Raw genomic sequence first — 23,082 nt, forward strand, 5'->3', positions numbered from 1 at the left:
ATAACCGAGGATCTCACGTGTTCTCTACATACTGGCTGTGTGGTGTAAAAGGCACAACAGCGCCTCTTTCATCTCAGATGGTTGAAGAAGTTTGGCACGGGCCCCCAAATGCTAAGAACTTTCTACAAGGGTACAGTTGAGAGCATCCTGACTGGCTGCATCACTGCCTGGTATGGGAACTGTACTTCCCTCAATTGCAGAACTCTGCAGAGAGTAATGCAGACAGCCCAGCGCATCTGTGGATGTGAACTTCCCACTATTCAGGACATTTACAAAGACAGGTGTGTAAAAAGGGTTCAAAGGATCATTGGGGACCCTAGTTACCCCAACCACAAACTGTTCCAGCTGCTACCATCCAGGAAACGGTACCGCAGCATAAAAGCCAGGACCAGCAGGCTCCGGGACAACTTATTCCACCAGGCCATCAGACTGATTTATTCATGCTGATACAATTATATTTTTATGTTATATTGTCTATCCTGGTGTACGTACTACTTATTATAAATTGCACATTGCGCATTTAGACATAGACATAATGTAAAGATTTTTACTCCTCATGTATATTAAGGATATAAGTAATAAAGTCAATTCAATTCAATTCAACAAATGTATGAAACATGGTAGCAAATCCATGTATAACAAGGTTTCAAACACTGGAATGTAAAATTGATTTGGTAATAAAGCAGAGAAATTTGAAGGTGAAATGTTATCTCTGACATGGGTGAAACACTTCTGTGTCAGGGAATGCCGAAAGAACCTGTGAATTTACCTCCAAGGGCAGATGGAATCGTTAATACATTATCCCAAGAGATCACATCCAACAAAGCAGCAGTCCCTTGATTGTATACTGAAATTCATGGGAGATTCTGTGAGCAAATCTGGATTGTGTTTATGCTTACAGCAACAATCTTATGTTTCCTTAACTGAAAAAAATAAGGGTAGAAAATGCCCCCAGGAACATTCAGTTCATGATGCATGCATGACCCTTCTGCAAACAGGAGAAATAGTACATACGTCATGAACAAATAGGTCAGTCATCAAGGTCCCTGAATCTGATGATATTCAGGAGTATCTTGTGTTCATCTTTCATTCACATTACTGAACAACTAAACATGGGCACATTGGTGTTCATTTGGTCAGAATTTTTGTAGCATGTGCTTTGAACCAACACCCAACAGGTATTCTGTAGTGGATACCAAAGTATTTGATGGCATAATATACAGCTTTCATATTATCTGGGGCTTCTGTCTTTTCTACTGAATATTCATCATTTTTCTTTCCCAAGAGGTCATGGCTCAGTGGTGGATTATGTTAATAAAATATCTCACTGGAGAGAAAATTGTAATGCATCTATGCACAAATTCACCCAGTACTACAAAGTGAAAAAGAAATTTAATTGTCTAAATTCAGCTCGAAGACTACGGTGTAGAAGACATTACAGAAATCTGACCGTAACTGGGAGTTAAATATTCCAGACCACTATGTGTTTAAAAGATACAGGGGAAATGGTAAAGGAATTTGGGTCAGATTTACTATCACTGACAGATATCGTGAAATTTGTTGCTTTGTAGCAGCAGTACAGAGTCAGAGTCATAGAAAAGTACAGCACAGAAACGGGCCCTTCAGCCCATCTAGTCCATGCCAACCCATTTGAACTGCTTACTTCTATTGACCTGCAATGGGACCATAGTCCTCCATATCCCTACCAACCACATACATCCAAACTTCTCTCAAACGTTGAAGTCGAGCTTACATGCACCACTTGCACTGGTAGCTCGTTCCACACTCTCACAACCCTTCGACTGAAGAAGTTTCCCCTCATGTTCCCCTTAAACATTACACTTTTCTCACTTAATACAAGACCTCTGGTTGTAGTTCCACCCAACATCAGTTGAAAAAGCCTGCTTGCATTTACAATGTGCAGTACAGTGCAATACATATGTTACACCTCCAAGGATTGTCACCTTGTTACGGTGGAGAAGACTGAGTTCCTGAGATCCTGACAACAATGCCGTCTGGAGTTCAGCCAGATGGCATAGTTCCTGGCAATAAGGTCAAGGGGGAGGTTCCAGACAAAGAGAGATTCAACCAGGACCTCAGTGGTGGAGCTGGGGTAGATGATGACACATTACAATGGCAGTGAAGGTGGAAGAAGGCTGCAGCAGTAAGGGTCTCCTGTTGTCTTGCATTCCATGCACTGGACCTGGTGTCAAGGATTGTGTCATGGCTGCTTATGTTAAACAAGGTCACACAAGTAACAGAATTCACCCTAATGTCCTGGAGTAATGTAGATCCTGGATCGGCCTCTAAGTCACCTGGGGACCCACTAACAGACAACACCTTAGCAGAAGATCATTCTCAATTTGAGTGATTGCATTACTACTACTATAAATCACAACAAATAGTGCAAAAGAGAGGTAAGTAAAGTAAGTGATTATTTATCTAGCCTTTTTCCTACCTTGTTAAGGATCAATGTGCTTTCAGTGGTGGCTTGATGGCCCCATTAAATTTCACTCATATCCACTGCGACTGGGCCCTGCTGGCCACGTAGGAATACCCAGCTGTTGCATGGAACACGCAAACTGATCATAACTCATCTTAAAGCCAGGCTCCTCATTCCCAATCACAGTTAAGCAATCAGAAAGCTAGTGAATTAACTTACTGACCAGTTAAGATATTTTTGGTCATATTGGCAAAGAGATCAACGCTAGCGTGAAAGCTCCCAACTCATCAGCCTGATTAGTGTCACAAGATCATGGTCAGGAAGTTTGGTCAGTGGCAGAGGAAACAAAGCTAAAGAATGGATTGAGCTAATGAAGTCATCTCCAGGCAGCACTGGGCCACTGGGAAGAGGAAGGGCATGTCAAGGTCTGCTAAATGGAGTGGAGTTCTGGATATGGCTAATTTGGAAATGATTTGTTTCCAAATACAATACTTAAAAGAACATCCTGTTTATAAGAATATTGCAGCGATACAAATATACATGTATGGAAGCTTGGCTATAAACAATACCTAAAATTCTGACATTTGTATATAATGGGATTACAAATTGTAAAAGTAAATTCACCAGCTACATTATTCACTCGCTACATTATTCACTCTTGACATAGCCAACTTGTGTTTTGAATTTAGTTTATCCTTTCAGAAAACTATTGTCGTATTTTTCCAAGAACTTGGACCATAAGACCTCGCAGCAGAATTAAGCATTCGGCTAACAGTCAGCTCCACCACTCCTTCATTATTCCTCTCAACTCCATTTTCCTGCCTTGTCCCTATAATCTTTAGGCAGCCTTACTAATCATGAACCTATCAAACTCTGCTTTAAATATACCATTGACTTGGCCTCCACAACCATCCATGGCAATGAATTTCACAGATTGACCACCTGTTGGGTAAAAAAAGTTCCTCATCTCTGTTCTAAAAGGACATACTTGAATTCTGAAGCTGTGCCCTCTGGTTTTAGACCCCCCCCCCCACTACAGGAATCGTCCTTTACACGTCCACTCTATCTAGTCTTTTCTATCCTCAATGAAGTCCCACGAGAATTAATTTTTGTACACATTTTTATACATCACATATCAACCTGTTTAACATTGGAAGATGCCTGCAATGGAGACAGATATTAGAAAACAAAGCAGCAAAACAATTTGGTGAAAAACTAAAATTAATTTCCTGACTCTAAACAACATTAGTGTATGTGGAAATCTTACCAAGTAAGAATAATTAGTCTTTGTACACTTTCGAGAACATTGTAGTACTCAAGTGGTTCTTAAAGTTGTTATACCCAGGAAGTGGTCATGGAGACAAGCTCCCACTACCTATTAAATGCTCCCAATGGCATGCACCTCAAATAGCCTCTGACAACCAAGTCCAGCTCCTGGGCATCATGTGTGACAGGAGAATTTGTAAAGGCGGATTGCTGGCATCTTAAAACCAGTCACTTTGGGCAGATGGAGCTTGTCAGCTGTGGTTAGCAGCTCAGCTAGGAGAAGGAGAATTCGGATCTCAAACCTCCACTGCCTACCCACTCATGGGGTGGAGTTCCGAGGAAGCCCTACATTGAGTTCAAAGCTGACTGGCAACTCCTGTAATGCTGTTGGTGCCAAACTGTAGTAGTCTCTGTTGTTCCTTTGCGTCTATCACGTGTGGAGAGGGGGAGATTTCTACATGGGCAACAGCTTGCTTCCCATATTATCCTGCCCTTGTTTACATATCTAGACAGCTAGGATGCAACAACCATGGTCAACCCTGACCAACAGAGGCCTACAGCTGCACTACGAACAGAGGAAGTGACTTTCAGTCAACCAGATTTTCTTAAGGGTCTTTCTTCTTCTTGAACAAGTTCATGGGATAAATTCACTAGCAAAATCGGCATTGCAGCCAATCCTTAATTGCAGTTCAGTAGTTAGCAGCCAATTAATGAAGTTCTTGTGTTTACAATGAATGGAAGTACTCCCTAGGTGCTGTGACAAGAGAAACAGTCATTAAGAACTGCTTACATTAAGCCAATGAATACAAGATCAGAATACTCTATAAGATGGAAAGGCAGAGGAGAACCATATCAAAAATTAATCATTAGATTTAACTGAAAAATAGAAATAATTAGAGGTCATGAAGCAAATATTAACTTGAGATTCCAGTGAAATAAACAGGAGGTTCTTCAATCTGAAACATCTGTTCCTCCTCCTACAAATGTTGCCTCACCAGCTGAGTGTTTCCCTTTTATTTCAGATTCCCAGCATCTGTAGTTCTAGCTTTGATTTCTGATTAATAACTATTGCAATTATTGGAAAAAAATCATCAGCACATCAATTTAAGGCATGGTTGTTTTCTTTCCATGAGTCATTTTTTAATTTTTCAATTGAGAAGTACTTCTAGATTCCAAGAGCATGCAGCACTGAACACTGAAATGGGAAGCTGTGCAGTTGTCTGTTCTTTCTGATCCTGGTAAGAATGCAGCCCAAGGTCAAAAGAAATAAAAATTGAGTCATCAGGGTAAGACTCAATATTAGTGTATCCATGAATTCAATTTAATTTTTTTGCATCAAAATCTAGGAAGAAAATTATAAAGATCATAAAATAAAGGAGCAGAATTAGGCCATTTGGCCCCTTGAGTCTGTTCCACCACTTGATCATGACTCACACTCCTGCCTTCTCTCTACAGCCATTGGTGCTCTTATTATTCAGGAACCTATCAACCTCTGCTTTAAATGTACTCAATGACTTGGCCTTTACATAAACCCAGCTTCCAAAATAATATCAATTTAATCCATAGTTCAACACTTCAAGAAGTGCTCAAAATAAGAAGTAACGGAAAAGAATCTAAAAGTAAAAGTCTGTAGTTTGACTTCTCTTCCTTAGCATTCAGTGAATGAATTAATGAATTCCATGTTTGAATATAGCAAAAAAAGAGAATATGGAAGATAGTTATGATTATACAAAGCAAGCAGCTAACATACAAGGTTCTAATAATTGATTGGAGTAAAACAAAAAAGTACACATCAGGCATGTCAGCATTTAATTACTTAAAGACTGGTGAAACTTTCAGATCAAGCCTAGTTCAGGGCTGGAATCCTAAATATTATGGCTTTTCTTTCAAAGTACATGTCTGTCACCATATACTACCCTGAAGTTCATTTTCTTGCGGGCATTCACAGTAGATACAAAGAAACACAGAAGAATCTATGAAAAACTGTACACAAAAAATGGACAAGCAACCAATGTACAAAAGACAAAAAACTTTGCAACTACAAAAAGAACACATAATAATAGTAAAAAAATAAATGAGTAATAAATAATACTGAGAACATGAATTGTTAAGAGCCCTTGAAAGTGAGTCCATAGGTTGTGGAATCAGTTCAGTTTTGAGGTGAGTGATGCTATCAATGCTGGTTCAGGAGTCTGATAGTTGTAGGGTGGTAACCAGGTGCTGTAGGACATGCTAAACATGCTGTTGAAGCCGAGAATTTTTTTTAAATTTCCAAAGCAAGTATTTTATATTAATACCTTCATCCATACTTTTGTTTATGGCAGGGATACACTGCTGAATATCTTTTCAGGGAAATACATAGCAAGTTTTCAAGCAGGTTTGATTTATTTATTTGTGGTCTCGTGTGAATTCTAACCTGAGAGTATGGACATGAAATTCAATTCTTTACTTCCATAATATTTGTTTACAAACCTGAATATACATGGGTGACGTTCAATACTAACTGCCTATTTCTCACTGGAAAATTAAATATTTGGAAAGTGAAATTCCGATTTGGGCTGATGCATTGATTGCCCAGCTGAATCCACTTTCAGGATACTTTGCAAATGTGAATTATCCAGGAAAGAGACTAGCTAGTGTGGCAAATGACTTTTTATAACAGTTGCAGAACAGTGATAATAACATAGGTCAAAATATTAAGCATAAATGACATCAATCCCATTTCCCTAATGTGTTGTCCTGTATGGTTACTGATGGAGGCTTCTCTAAAATTGTAAACATTTAGGAATTTTCTCCGCCCAAATATTTTTCTAGGATTAGTAAGAGTAACAGTTCATTCTGGCAACCCCACTGCCACACACTTCTTGAACTGTTGTCATCTCAATGATAATAGTACTGCAGGAATATTGGAGAAAGACGAGATTGCAGGTGCTGCATTTTTGAACAAAAACTGAATGCTGGAAGAACTAAATAGGTCAAGCAGCATTTGTGGAGTTAGAAAGTGCAAGTCAATGTTCAAAGTTCTAAATAAATTTATTATCCAAGTACGTACAGTATATATCACCATATACTACTCTGAGATTCATTTGTTTACAGGCATTCACAATAGAACAAAGAAATACATATGAATCAGTGAAAACTACACACAAAGACTGACAAACAACCAATGTGCAAAAGATGCCAAACTATGCAAATATATAAATAAATACTATTGAGAATATGAGCTGTAGAATTCATGAAAGTGAGTGCATATAATGTGGAATCAGGTGAACGAATTTTGAGTCTGATAGAATGTTTTAACCTGAAACACCAGCTGATATCTTTTGCCTGCACAGATGCTGCTTGACCTCGTTAAGTTCGCCTAGGGCTCTGTTTTTGTTTTCCAGTAGTCAGTTGAATGTCTTAGCCACAAAGATGATGAAAAATTGTGCTACATTCCCAAATCAGGATGATGTACAATTCTCATTGCTCCAGAGCTGCGTGACAAATGAACCTGTCTGGCTGTGATGCTTAGCTGACTACAGCTTTTACTCTAGACGCTTAACAAACATTTCTGGGTGTGGTCCACAGCACTGCAGTTAAATATGCACATAACCTTTTGCACTGGTACTTTAACGAATGTCGAAGCCAGATGGTTTGAAAGTAGCCTGTCATTCCCCCAGTTGCCAACACCATGACTGCATTTCGAACAGGCAGATTTGGATTCAAGAGAACTTCTGGTTAATGAGCAGCACCCTGACAAAGCCTCACTTCATCTGAATGTGTGGTTATCTTCTCCATCCTTCTCCCCATCTCTTCCACCTTACCCTTTTGTAGGTCTCTGCTAAAGACTGAGTCTCCCTGATAGCAAAGCCGTGAAGCATGTAATAACAATAAATTATTCAACTCTCTGGAGGGCAGTACTGGCTGGAGCAGTGCAGACTGGGATCATATCTCGAAGAACTTAATGACACCCTTCCCCAGGTTTCTAGTTTCCCATGGCTAATAATATAAAGGCAAACTACTGCACAAACCAATTCATGAACAGTAGTTCAAAGTCAAGGGAAGAGTGGATGCTCTTTGCCCTATAGGAATGAACAGTGCAATTTTGGAACGCTGCCCAGAGAGAATCACATGTCTCCATCCCCACTGACAGAGCTTTGCTTATCTTAGCCTCCAGATACCCTTGCTCCTTGAAGAGTTAAAGACAGAAGCATGATACAATGTACATTCTTGGTAAATATATCTGTAGATAAGGGACCTTCTTCCCAGCCTTCCTTATCCTGTTATATAGAGGTCCAGCAGGTGATTTTTTTTTACTTTGTTATTTTTTAAAATTATAACGCAGTACACCAGATACTCCTTCAGATTACAATAGTTCATTAACATCGAACAATTGAACTATTACAATACTGAACAATATTGAAATGTCCACTTTCATATGAATAGATAGTTAACTGGACTAAATAGTTGACCTCAACAGACACAACAGTCCACTTGTGTAATAAAATTTGTTTTCAGACAAACTTGTGAAGCAATTTTTACAAACTAATTAGATTATTCAACAAAATCCTTTCTTCACTTTGAGTTTTATTGTCAAATCACTTGACTACTAATGTTGTACAGGTCCCTGGCTTTCATCCAGTGGTCTTTTTCCATCTCATAAAGTGTGACTTCCCTCATTCATCTCTCTCTAGATAGACTAGATTATCTCTTGTCTGCTCCATGCTACAGAATTAAGAAACCCAAATGGTATACTTAAACCTGCTTTTTTTTTCCAGTTCTCTTCTGAGAATTTTTAAAGAATAATTTACTTCAAAAATGACTACTTTAAAAAGCACAAACCTGGAAGCTCTTCATAAATGTCTTCGTCTATTGGTTCTTGGCTGGATTTTACATTGTTGATTTCTGGATCTATATCATCATACATTTCTTCACCGTCATCATCTACTGGGATCAGGCCAAATTCTCTGTCTTTTTTTTAAACAAAAACAAAACAATCAAAGCATTAGGTTCTGTAAAGCACTGAGCAAGGTAAAAGAAAATGCAACATTATACATTGATTCCTAAATATGTCCTTATGAATAACAAGAGGGCAAAATTGGCAGAGAACTGGAGTAGTGTACCACTGAGTATGAGAATACTTAGTACTGTGGTTAAGAGTAAAATTAAATAGAGTGGAATGACAGCTAGACACTCAATCTCTCCAAAGAGTACTGTATTCTTTCTTATTTTTTTGGATTGTTCACTCCTTTTGAAGATTTAGAATATAGGTGATAGCATCATAATTCAACACCAGGTTCCTAAGGTTGTCATAGCCGGAGTGGTAGTGGGGATAAGCTCCCACTACTTATAAAGCGTTCCAAATGGCATGTGACTCTAACAGTCTCTGACAACCACGTCCAACTCTTGGTCTTCACGTGTGGCTTAGCTACTAGGCCTGGTGGAACTGTTTCTACTGACAAGAGAAGAGGCAAAGGCGCATCAAAACCAGTTGCTTCAGGCAGGTGGGGCTCGTCAGCCTTTGACGGCAGCCTGTCTAGGAAAAGGAAAACTCTGATTTTAAATCTCCGCTGTCCTGCGGCCATACCCACCCATGGGAAAGGCTTCGGGAGTAAACCCCGAGGAAGAAATCCCGAACTGGGGTCCCTAAGGCAGTTTAATGTTGTATATAACTTCACTCTGGCAACCTCTGCGATGACACTAGTGCCAAGCTGTATCGGTGCTTGCCCTTCCCTTGGTCTATATCAGTGACGTGGAGAGGGGGAACCCGCTGCACGGGCAACAGCTGGTTCTTCAAATCTTCCCAGCCAGGCTTGTGCCCTGGAGAGGTCACAGTCCACCAGAGGCACAAACCCATGATCCCCTGTGATTGGCGGCTGTCTACAACAGAATTCAACACCGCATGAAAATACGGAACCTAACGGCACAGAACACTGCGTTAATGATATGGTGAAGTCTAGGATAACCTTGATCCCACAAATATCCTACTCAAACAAATTGGCATTGTTCATTGAATTAGACTGGTGGGGAGTGCAGGGTTATGGGTAGGAGGGTGATGAGAGAACAAGAACAACCAAAGCACTTGTTCTCAATGAATTATTGTTCATATTTCAGTAGTTTCACTTCAGATTATCAGTGATCTGGTGCCTTTAATGTGGGTACTTAAGATCAAATATTATGCTTTCTATTTCATTAAGGTTGTTATACTGGGGTGGTAATGGGGATAAGCTCCCACTATCTATTAAATGCTCCCAATAGTATGCATTTTAAATAGCCCCTGAAACCACGTCCAGCTCCTGGCTTTCGTGTGTGGTTTAGTTACTAAGCCCAGTGGAAATGTTTCTACTGATAGGCAAAGGGGCAAAGGCAGGTCACTGGTGCCTTAAAACCAGTCGCATCAGGCAGATGGGACTTGTCAGCCACGGTTGGCAGATCACCTAGAAGGAAAGCTCGGATCTCAAACTTCCACTGCCTTACAGCTATACATGCTCATGGGAAGACTTCAGGGGTAAACCCAGAGGAAAAATCCATTGCTGGAGTCCATAAGGCAGTCCTATGTTGAGTTCAATGCTGACTGGCAACTCCTGTGACATCACTGGTGCCAAACTGTATCAGTCTCAGCCTTTAGCTGCGTGGAGAGGTGGAGTCTGCTGCATGGACAACAGCTTGCTGTCCATATTGTACTGCCCTGGCTTGTGTATCATGTAGACAGCTGGGACCCAACATCCATGGTTGATCTCGACTGATGGAGGGCGTCTCTGCTTTCTGGCCTAATACATTTACCCAAGTTGGCTCAGAAGGCTTGTTGATACTTTCCGAAGATTGAAAATGTTCAATTTGTTTATCAACTTAACAATATTTTCCAGTTCTGGGAAAGATGCACCCAGTGGCCACTATATTAGGTACACCCGCTCGTTAATGCTAATATCTAAATCAGCGAATCATGTGGCAGCAATTCAATGCTTAAAAGCTCTCAGGCATGGTCAAGAGGTTGTTGATCTAAGTGACTTTGACTGTGGAATGATTGTTGCTGCCCGATGGGATGGTTTAATTATCTCAGAAATGCTGATCTCCTGGGATTTTCACACACAGCTATCTCTAGAGTTTACAGAAAATGGTGTGTAAAACAGAAAATATTCAGCAAGCAGCAGTTCTGTGGGTGAAAATGTCTTGTTAATGAGAGAGGTCAGAGGAGTAATTTGCACACATCTTTCCCTAAGAAAATCGGACTTCTAATTAACTTAATCCATGTAACTGATGGCAACTTTGGTATTTCTGCAAAGACATTTAACTACACAAGTGCTCAAGTCGCTGTCAGCAATTTGTGGTAGGAGTGCAGTTTGTGATGATATGGGACTTCTCAGAAAAGGAGAAAACTGGGCAAAATGCCTTATATTTGCATTTTGGATTTACTGAAATAATCTCTGACAAATGAAAGACATGGCAACTCTTTTTCCCCTTTTGGAAGTCAATAGCTGTCAAAGCTTTAGGTCAGCCTTTCTTTTGAATGTCAAAAGGCCTTTAAATGTTTTTAAAAATCTCTTAAGGATTGTTGATTTAAACTCTTTGTATTTCAAATTGCCTAAACGTGCCTCAGTTGAGAATTTGGAAGGGGCAGGTCATGCAAACAGACTAATGAAATGTTTGGTGCCAAACTGGTTTAGAGCTTTGCACAAAGCATGCAACTCGTTCTTTCCAGCTTGAAAAAGTAGAAAACTCCATTTTCATAATTGGGGACCAGATGGCAAATGTTTTAACTTCTGTTGTGAGCAGCAGCTAGCCAAAAATCCAAGTGCTGCTCTGGCAGCTCTGTCTATTGTCTTGCAAAGTCCTCTTGCTGTTGTACGTACAGACTGACAATCTGATTTAAACATCCTTTAAACTCGTTCTGTTTGCCACAATGTCATCTTTTTGGCACATGCCCCTCTAGTAATTTATTTATTTAAGAGATCAAGCGTAGAGTAGGCCCTTCTGTCCCTTTAAGCCATGCTACCCCGCAACCCTCAATTCAACCCGAGCTTAATCACAGAGCAATTTACACAATGTCTTTGGACTGTGTGGGGAAAACAGAAGCAGCCGGAGTAAATCCACACATTCCATGGGGTAGGTGTACAAACTCCTTACAGGAAATGTCAGAATTGAACTCTGAACTCCAACGTTTTAGTGTGGTGCTAACAGCTATGCTACCGGGTCACCCAATCTCTCTCCTTCCCATTCTATCACAAACATTCCCTCTAAATATTATGGATTCTGTTGGAAATTGTAACTTTATTTCAATAGTCACAAATGCTGCCCAACCTGCTGAATACTTTCAATATTTTCACCTTAACACCAGCATAGCTGCAACGAGACCGCTGCTTCCAATCCAGGTCACTACACTGTTGGACAAGCATGACACCTTTCATAAGCAAAATCTCACAAGCAAAAAGTGTTAGTTAACATACAGAATGGAAAAGCTGGGATTGTTCTCTTTAGAAATGAGAAGGCACATATGACCTTAAGACACAAGAGGAAAATTAGGCCATTTGGCCATTGAAGTCTGCTCTACCATTCGATCATGGCTGATTAATTTCCCTCAACTCCATTCTACTGCCTTTTCCCATAACATTTGATGGCTTTACTAATCAAAAACAAATAATTCTCCCCTTTGAATATACTTAATGACCTAGCCTCCATAGCAATGAATTCTACAGATTCACCACCCTCTGATTAAAGAAATTACTCCTCATCTCCGTTGTAAATGGATATAACTCTATTCTGAGGCTGTGCCCTCTGGTCCTAGACACCCCCACTATAGGAAATGTCCTTTCCATTGCCAGTCTATCTAGGCCTTCAATGTTTGATAGGTCTCAATGAGTTAACCCCTTATTCTTCTAAATTTCAGCAAGTACAAGCCCGGAACCATCAAACACTACTCATACATTAACCTTTTTATTCCCAGGATCATTCTCGTAAACATTGTCTGGATCCTCTCCAATGTTAGCACATCCTTTCTTAGATAAGGGGCCCAAAACTGCTCACTATATTCCAAGTGCAGTATGACCTCAACATACTGCCTCAACATAACATCCTCACCATGCAAACAAAGACAATTTGACTGAGGAAAAAGAGATGAAACTAGAGAGGAAAAAGAGATGAAACTAGAGAAGCAAAATTTAAACTGAATGGCATATGAACCTGGGGCAATATCAGGACAAAACCTCTTCACATAGTGACCAGTCGTCATCTGGAATTCACTGCTTGATGGAGTGGTGAAAGATTCAGTCACCACTGGGTAAATACTTACAGGCAAAAAATTTTGCAAGGCCGCAAGGTCATTATAAACCTTCATTGCAAGATAATTTAACTGTCCTGATGAAGGGTATCAACCCAAAACATCAACTCTTTATTCCTTTCCATAGATGCCTTTGGACCTGCTGAGCTCGTCCTGAATTTTGTACATGTTGCTCAATATATCTAGCATAAGAAGAAACTCTTGTTTTTAACTGCTTATATTGTTTTTCTCTTTATATCTCTCTATATTATGCTATTTAAGAGTTTGATGTGCTTTAAATAATTACATTCTTTTAAATCAATTTTAATTTTGTTATGGCATTACAAGTAGGAGAGCTGTCTCATAGTTAGTGATCCAGTTCTGATGCTGGCATCTGGTGCTGTCTGGGTTGAGTTTGCACATTCTCCCTGTGACAACGTGGTGCTACACGTTGCTCCCACATACCGAAAACATACTGGTCATTAGGTTAATTGGCTGCTGTAAATTGCACTTAGTATATATTTTTTCCCTTTTGTTTTTGTACAGTTTGTTGCCTTTTGCAAATTGCTTCTGGGTACAGTCTTTCATTGATTCCATTGTCTTTCTTGGATTTACTGTGTATGTCCATAAGAAGACAAATCTCAGGGTTGTGTGTCAGGCCTCTGTTGGTCAGGATTGACCACAGATGTTGCATCCTAGCTCTCTAGACATGTGAGCCAGGGCAGTACAATATGGAGAGCAAGCTTTTGCCCATGTGGCAAGCTCCCCCTTTCCACACATCCAAAGGAACGGCAGAGATCGACACAGTTTGGCACCAGCAGCATCGCAGGAATGGCCAGTCAATGTTGGACTCAATGTAGGACTGCATTAAGGACTCCAGCTCCTTATATTTCCCTTGGAGTTTACACCCAAAGCCTTTCCCATGAGTGGGTATAGCCGTAAGGCAGTGGAGGCTTGAGATCAGAGATTTCCTTATCCTAGATGAGCTGCCAATCATGATTGATAAATTCCATCTGCCCAAGCGACTGGTTTTAAGGTGTCAGTAACACACTTTTGCCCTTTCACCTGTCAGTAGAAATGGTTCTGCCAGACTTAGTAGTTAAGCCACACGTGAAGGCCAGGGGCTGGACTTGGTTGTCAGAGACTATTTGAGGTGCATGCTACTGGGAGCATTTAATAGGTAGTGAGAGCTCGTACAAATTACCACCTGCACCTATAACAACCTCCAGAATTGTATATGGTGACATACATGTACTTTGATAATAAATTTACTTTGAACTTTGAAATGGCTTTTGGGAGAATCGGGGGTTGTCAATGGAAATGTGAGAGTGATTTGGTTATAAGGAAATAAATGAAAGAATCATGGGAAAGCTTTAAGAGTTGACATAAACTTCATGAGCTAAATATCCCCCTTCTGGGTCACGCAGAAATATGGATACACTTGCTAAAGAGAGAATACAACTAAGATTCACCTAACACAGGTCCATAGGATTGAAGAGCTGTCATATGAAGGATTGAGATGGAAACAGCAAAGCCGAGGGATGGAAAAGTCTACAGCATGTGGTGGCTCTAGCCCAGTTCTACTCACCACTGAGTACAAGGAACACTGCCACAAGAAAACAGCATCCATCATCAAGGATCCCACCACTCAGTCCATGCTCTTTCTCGCTACTACCATCAGGCAGGAGGTACAGGAGCCTTGGAACCCACAGCATCAGGTTCAGAAACAATTATTACCCGCAACCAGCAGGTTCCTGAGCCTGATAAATTCACTCACCTCAACTCTGAACTGATTTCACAACCTACAGACTCACTTTCAAGGGCTCTACACCTCGTGTTCTCAGTGTTATTTATTGGCTTTTTTTATTTGGACTATTTCTTGCCTTTGCATATTAGTTGTTTGTCAGTCTTTGTTTCTGTATAGTTTATCATAAATTCTATTGTATTTCTTTAATTTCCTGTAAATAAGAAACTGAATTGTATGGTAACATATACATTCTGTGATAACAAATTGAATTCAACATTGAGATGGTGAAAGCTCTATTCACTAGAATTTAGAAACTATTTAATGCAGTAGGGTAAAACTAAAGGAGAAATATTTTCTTCCTGATGTTGGTAAATTTTTACAAATTTCTACCTCCAAGGGCTGCAGAATCTCTCTTTGATTGTTCAAAAGAAGATTAATAAATGTCTGAGGAATAAAGGAATAGAGTGATTGGACAAAAAGATGTGAGGGTTGAAGAACAACCACGGTGATGTTAAATCCAGGACTATCATTAAGGGGCAGAATAGCCGTCTCCTCTTATTTTTTATCCCTCTGATTAACAGGGTCCTGACAGCAAAAGCTTTCCAAGTTTGTCAGCTCATGGCTACATGATGTGTTGTTTAGAGGTTTTGTTGCTACTCATGGCCATCAGTTTATTGGGAGAAGTACAGTTAGAAAAGATTAATTAATGCAGCTTGGGGATTAGCAGGGGTGTAATGATGAGTTGCGGTGCATTAACCTGAACATGGTCCTAGCCATTGTATTGGTTCCACAGGTTTTGAACACTCACCTTTTAATACAAATTGAAGCTGCTCAACCCATTCCTCAGCCTCCATGGAAGTAGCTGCAGCAAACTGAAATTAACAGGCAAATATTAAATCTTAAAAGACATTGCAGAAGTTTATATTTTCAGCATTTACATAGTCTTATCTGTGAGAACATCTTCAGAAACACATAACATAAAATACTGCAGAAGCTGAAAATCTGAGGTAAAACAGAAAATGTTTGCGATATGCAGCAGATCAGGATGCATCTGTGAACACACAAAATAAATTAAATGTTTCAGGTTAAAATCCTTCCAACTATTTTGGTATTTTATTATATGTGAATTCTCTGGAATACACAGTGCCTATAAAAAGTAATCACATCTCTTGGAAGTTTTCCTGTTTTAATTGTTTTACAACAGTGGACTTAATTTGGCTTTTTATGACACTGATCAACAGAAAAAGGCTCTTTTGTATCAAAGTGAAAACAGATCTCTACAAAGTGATCTAAATTAATTACAAACACAAAACACAAAATAATTGATTGCATAAGTAATCAACCCCTTCAAGTCAGTATTTAGTAGACACACCTTTGGCAGCAATTACAGACTTGAGTCTGTGTGGATAGGTCTCTATCAGCTTTGCACATCTGGACACTGCAATTTTTCCCCATTCTTCTTTACAAAACTGCTTAAGCTCTGTCAGATTGAATGGAGATCATGAGTGAACAGTCCAGCCACAAATTCTCAATTGGATTAAACCCTAGACTCTGACTTGGCCACATCAGGACATTAACTTTGTTGTTTTTAAGCCATTCCTATGTAGTGTTGGCTTTATGCTTTGGGTCATTGTCTTGCTGGAAAATAAATTTTCTCGCAAGTTGCAGTTCTCTTGCAGACTGCATCAGGTTTTCTTCCAGGATTTCCCTGTATATTGCACCCCACAGCATGATGTAGCCACCACCATGCTTCGCGGTTGGGATGGTGTGTTTTTGATGATATGTGTATGCCAAATATAGCATTTGGTCTGATGGCCAAAAATCTTAATTTTAATTTCATCAGACCACAAGATCTTCTACCAACTAACTTCAGAGTCTCCCACAGGTCTTCTGGCAAACTCTAGCTGAGATTTCATGTGAGATTTTTCAACAGTGGGTTTCTCTTTGCCACTCTCCCATAAAGCTGCAACTGGTGAGGCACCCGGGCAACAGTTGTTGCATGCACAATCTCTCCCATCTCAGCCACTGAAGCTTGTAACTCCTCCAGAGTTGTCATAGGTTTCTTGCTGGCTTCCCTCACTAGTTCCCTCCTTGCGTGGTCACTCAGTTTTTGAGGATGGCAAGCTATTGGCAGACTTACAACTGTGCCATATTCTTTCAATTGACTGACTTATCTAACTCTAAGGGATATTCCGTGACTTGGAAATTTTCTTGTATCCATCTGCCTACTTCTGCTTTTCAATAACCTTTTTGTGGAGTTGCTTGGAGAGTTCTTTTGTCTTCATGCTGTAGTTTTTGCCAGGATACTGACTCACCAGCAGATGGACCTCCCAGATATGGGAAATGTTCTTGCATCCATCTCCTGACTTCTGCTTTTCAATGATGATTTGCTGTGTCATATTAAAGAGGGTGAATACTAATACAATCAACTATTTTGTGTTTTATATTTGCAATTAATTTAGATCACTTCATAGAGCTCTGTTCTTAATTTGACACAAAAGAGTCGTTCTCTGTTGATCAGTGTCATAAAAAAACAAATTAAATCCACTGTGATTCAATGTTGTAAAACAATAAAACATGATAACTTCCCAGGGAGTTGAATAGTTTTTATGGGCACTGTAATTTATTATTTGTTAATTTATTTGTGGTAATAATACTTTATGTACTGGCTGTGGTTTATTTGTACTGTGCTGTGCACCTTGGTCTAGACCATAATACCATAGATATAGGAGCAGAATTAGGCCACTTGGACCATTGAGTCTGCTCCACCATTCAAGCATGGCTGATCCTTTATTTCCCTCCTCAGCCTCACTCCATGGCTTCTCCCCATAACCTTTGATGCCATGGCCAATCAAGAACCTATGAAGCTTTGACTTAAATACACCCAACAACCTCTCCTCCACAGCTGCCTATGGTAACAAACTCCACAAATTCACCACACTCTGGCGAAAGAATTTTCTCCGCATCTCTGTTATAAATTTCACCCCTCTATCCCGAGGCTGTGTCCTCTTGTCCTAGACTCCCCCACCATGGGAACATCCTTTCCACATCTATTCTGCCTAGGTCTTTCAACATTCGAAAGGTTTCAATGAGATCCCCCCATCCTTCTAAATTCTAATGAGTACAGGCCCAGAGCCATCAATTGTTCCTCATACAATAACCCTTTCATTTCTGGAATCATCCTTGTGAACCTTCTCTGAACCCTCTCCAATGCCAGCATATACTTTCTTAGATAAGGAGCCAAAAACTGTTCACAGTACTCAAGGTGAGGCCTCACCATTGAAGCCTCAACATCACATCCCTGCTCTTACGTTCTAGACCTCTTGAAATGAATGCCAACATTGTACTTGCCTTCCTCACCACCAACTCAACCCACAAGTTAGCCTTTAGTGTGTTCTGCACAAGGTTTCCTAAGACTCGTTGCAACTCAGATTTTAGAGTTTTCTCCCCTTTTAAAAAAGTCTTCACATTTATTTCTTCTATCAAACTGCATGACCATGCATTTTCCGACATTGTAATTCATTTGCCACTTTCTTGCCCATTCTCCTAACATGTCTAATTCCTTCTGCAGCTTTGCTGTTTCTTCAACACCATCTACCCTCCACCAATTTTTGTATCATCTGCAAACTTGGCAACAAAGCCATCCATTCATCAACTAAATCATTGATATATAGCATAAGAAGAAGCGGTCCCAACACCAAACCCTGCAGAACACCAATCATCACTGGTAGCCAAACAGGAAAGGATCCTTTTATTTCCTCTTGCAGCCTCCTACCAATTAGCTTTAACCATGCCAATAACTTTCCTGTAATACCAAGGGCTCTTAATTTGGTAAGCAGCTTCATGTGTGGCACCTTGTTGAGAGTAAGGTCTCCCAACTTCTTTTTATGCCATGGACCCTTACCTTTAATTGTAGGTGGGAACACCTAGAGGAACATTATTTCATTTGGCTGTATACATGTACACAGTTGAATGACAATAAACTTGAACTGTTCTGAAATGCTAACAATGTTTCCTTCTGCAATGACCTTGCCTGCAATACTCAGTATCACTATAAAAATCAATTTAAATACTGCACATTTGCTGTTAACTATATAAAATTCAAATGGACCTCTGATGAAAATAAATACTATTGGCAATCTGGAAAACTGGGTACTTTACCTTCATCGATTTGTTTTCTTGCCCATAACAACAAAACACACTTATTTTTAAAAGAAAGCTTAATACAATAGTTTATTACACTAACAATCTTTACCATTACTTACACTGAATAAAAACTTGCCTGCACTGAATGACCCCTGCTTACAAGTCATAAAACGACTATTTTTGTTTAAAGTACCAAACCTAATCACGAACAAGTTTGTGCTAGAGAATATAATTGTGCACTTTGCATACATCTGTTTGAATGTTTGCTTATATTTATGAAACTCATTAGAATACAGTGAGTTTTTTTTCCTGTTTAAATACGTGAAATATCTGAGGCTCAAGTGGTAACACTCCTGCCTCAGGTCAGGAGGTTGCTGATTCAGGGATGATCCAAAACAGCTAATGCACATTCTTGCAATAAGCTTTCTTTTAATGTGCCAATGCATCACTAAATCATCAAATGGTTAGAGCACAAAAGGAGGCAATTTGGTCCGTCATCACTATGATGACTCTTTACCAGAGCAGTACTCCAGTTTCAGCCACCAGTTCCTTGCAAGTATTTTTTCCCCACCATATATTTATCCAATTCTACACGAAAGACCAAAACAGCACACAGGTTCTAACAAAAGGTCACTAAGTTTTTTTCTCATGTCGCTGTTGCCCATCCATCTTTTTAATGTGGCCTTTGGTTGCAACCAGTAATGCACTGCCCACAGTTGTTGTGGCCTTCAGCATGGAATTGGATAAATACAAGTTGGAGAAAAAAATGGAATTAGTGGCTGGAAGCAAAATGAAGAGGAAGTGTTTCTTCATGTCACTTTTGATCTCTTTCCTTTAACATTATACCCATCACCTTTAGTCCTTACTCCCCATTGCATTAAAGAGAATGAATTCCTCTGTCAACTCTGACCACCTCCTTCACCATTTTTCAAGGAGGTGATTAAATCAAAGTGATGAAGGTGGAGCGGTGGATGTGGTGTATCTGGATTTTAGCAAGGCGCATGACACAGTTCCACATGGTAGGCTCATCCAGCAAGTCAGGAGCATGGCATCCAGGAAATCTTGACTGCATAGATTCAGAATTGGCTTGCCCACAGAAAGCAGAAGGTGGTTGTAGATGGGGTGTATTCTACCTGGAAGTCAGTGACTAATGGTGTTTGACAGAGATCTGTTTTGGGGCCCTTGTTCTTTGTAATTTTTGAAAATGATTTGAACGAGAAAGTGAATGGGTGGGTTAGTAAGCTGCAGATAACACCATGGTTAGTGGTGTTGTGGGTAGTATAGAATGTTGTCATAGATTACAGTGGGATATAGAGAGGATGCAGAGATTGGCAGGAAAAGTGGCAGATGGAATTCAATCCGGAAAAGTCAAAAGTGATACACTTCGGAAGATCGAACATGAAGGTGGAATACAAGGTTAATGGTAGGATTATTAGAAGTCTGGAGGAACTGAGGTATCATGGGGTCTAAATCCATAGATCCCTCAAAGGTGCAGCACATGTTAAGAGGGTATTTAAGAGGTACGTGGTGTGCTGGCCTTCATTAATTGGAGTACTGAGTTCAAGAGCCATGAGATAATGTTGTAGCTCTATAGCACCCAGTTTTGATTACACCTAGAGTATTGAGTTCAGTTCTGGTTGCCTCATTGTAGGAAGGATGTGGAAGCTTTAGAGAAAGGGCCAAGGAGATTGATCAGAATGCTGTTTGGATTAGATGACATGTCTTATTGGGATAGAGTGAATAAGCTACGGCTTTTCTCTTTGAGTGAAGGAGGATGAGAGGCGATTTGATGGAAGTATATAAGACTATGAGAGGCATAGTTAGAGCCAACACCTTTTTCCAAGAGCAGCAAAGGACAATACCAAGTAAATCCACTGAAGGCGGGTAGAGATAAGTTTGGGGGGAGTGTCAGGGGTAGTTTATTTTACACAGAGTCTGGTAGGTACCAGGGACTCATTGCCAACGGTGGTAGCATAGGCTGCTACAATGGTGACATTTAAGAAACTCTTAGATAGGCACATGGATGTATGAGGAATGGAGGGTTATGGGTTATGTAGGAGGGATGGGTTAGTTTGAATATGGAAAAGGTTTATACAAGTTGGCACAACATCCTCTGGCCAAAGTGCCCATACTGTACTGCGTTGGTCTATGTTCTATGTGCTATGAAATCCACAATAATGGTTTTAGCTTTAGCTGTGGGCTGCTTCAGCTTGTCAAAATCTTTCAAGTCCAATACTTCATAAGATCTGGGAATTCAGCAATCTAAGATTAAAAACACCCTTTTTGACTGGTACGTCAGGTAACTGAAGGAAGTGATCCTCTGATTTAAGTACCAAAATAAAATGAATGAAAGTCAAACCTGATATAGTCGCTTATCAGGAGCAGTAAATTCAAAGCAGCAGTCCTTCTTTGCATCTTTCCGCATCGTAGGGTTCAGCTGGACTGTATATCCATCTATGGCAAAATCACCCTTTTGCTGTTTGTCTGCAGATAAATTGCATAAAAATGTTTAATTTATCCGTATGAATATAACACATCACCGAATTTTACAAAGAACTAAAGCAACGAAAAGTTAAGCACTAAAATGCTTATCAATGCTTCACGTTAAGATCCCCCCCCCCCCCCCACCACAAAGAAGGTGGGACAGGTATTGCAGAGTTGTGGACATAGCTCAGCCTTCCCTCCATGGACTCTGTCTACACTTCTCACTGCCTCAGTAAAGCAGCCAACATAATGAAAGCCCCCACCCACCACGGACGTTCTCTCTTCTCCCCCCTCTCATCAGGCAGAAGATACAAAAGCCTGAAAGCACATCCCACCAGGCTCAAGGACAACTGCTATCTCACTGTAACTTAATTATTTATCTGCACTGCACCTTCTCTGTAACTTTTACAGTTTATTCTTTATTTTTATTAGTATGCCTTATTAGTCCTACCTCAATGCACTGTGTAATGATTAGATCTGTATGAAGATATACAAGTTTTTCACTGTATCTTCGTACATGTCACTTAATAAGACAACACCAGCAGCAGATGGTGCTCATCTCTCTGAATGTCAACCATATAGTAAGACCAACTGAGAGGTTGCAATGCAGTAAATAAATACAGGACATAGTGGTATTAACTGGAGAAATTGGTACATGAAATATACTGTATATACAAAGTATCCACAATCATTTTTAAAGCTCATACACTGAAAAACAGATGGAAGTGGCCTTGGTGAGATCCATGTGGAGACTTTATCCACAGCAACATCATTAGTAGAAACCATTTAATAAAAAATTTGGCAAGGGAGAAATGCAGTGGATGTGATTTGTGATCTCATAAGGGAGACTAAGTGGAAAGAATATGATGGAATGAAGGACAATGGGTAAATCTGTCAGAGGTAGACATTAAAAATAAAAACAGAAACTACCAATGTCATGCACTCATTAGGAGTTTGTGAAGATTCGGCATGACACCTAAAATTTTGACAAACATCTATGGATGTGCAGTGGAGAGTATATTGGTTGGCTGCATCACAGCCTGGTATGAAAATAGCAATAGCCTTGAATGGAAAATCCTACAAGAAGTAGTGGATACAGTCCAGACCATCACGGGTAAAGCTCTCCCCACCACTGAGCACATCTAACTGGAGTGTTGTTGCAGGAAAGCAGCATCCATTATCAAGGACCCTCACATTCCAGGCCATGCTCTCTCCTAACTGCTGCAATCAGGAAGAAGATACAGGAGCCTCAGGACCCACACCACCAGGCTCAAGAACAGTTATTATCCCTCAACCATCAGGCTCTTGAATTTGAATGAAATTATCCCCTTTGGTTCATTTGCTCCATCACGAATCTGTTCCCACACCCCATGGACTCACTTTTAAGGACTCTTCATCTCATGTTCTTGAGAGAGCGATATATAATTTATTATTTTCTTTTTACTTTCTTTTTCTATTTGCACAGTTTGTTGTCTTTGACACACTGGTTCTCCACCCAGTTGACACGATCTCTCAATGATTCCATTACGGTTCTTGGAATTATTGAGTATGCCCACAAGAAACTGAATCTCAGGGTGTATGTGGTAATGTATATGTACCTTGATAATAAATTTACTTTGAACTTTGAAGAAGAAACAATGAATGAATGATTCAGTACAAAGAAGCTAAACACTGTTCTCTTCCTTCCTTATATTCAACAGTGTGTGGGGTGTCCAGGGAGGGGCAGGTCATGCACCTTTGGTCCCCACCTGTCGCCCAGAG

General features: G+C 40.0%; 1 protein-coding gene across 1 annotated transcript in view; it reads right to left on the reverse strand.

Annotated features, from left to right (window-relative positions):
* Nucleotides 1-23,082, reverse strand: part of skap2 (src kinase associated phosphoprotein 2) — a 252,598-nt gene that overhangs the window by 77,570 nt on the left and 151,946 nt on the right. The window contains exons 7-9 of the mRNA XM_073024429.1: nucleotides 21,197-21,321; nucleotides 15,500-15,563; nucleotides 8,534-8,662 (exon numbers count right to left, since the gene is read on the reverse strand). Coding sequence (XP_072880530.1) covers nucleotides 8,534-8,662; nucleotides 15,500-15,563; nucleotides 21,197-21,321 — 318 coding nt within the window. The remainder of the gene's footprint in view (nucleotides 1-8,533; nucleotides 8,663-15,499; nucleotides 15,564-21,196; nucleotides 21,322-23,082) is intronic.

The sequence above is a fragment of the Hemitrygon akajei genome, chromosome 20, assembly GCF_048418815.1.
Source record: "Hemitrygon akajei chromosome 20, sHemAka1.3, whole genome shotgun sequence".
Taxonomy (NCBI): Eukaryota; Metazoa; Chordata; class Chondrichthyes; order Myliobatiformes; family Dasyatidae; genus Hemitrygon; species Hemitrygon akajei.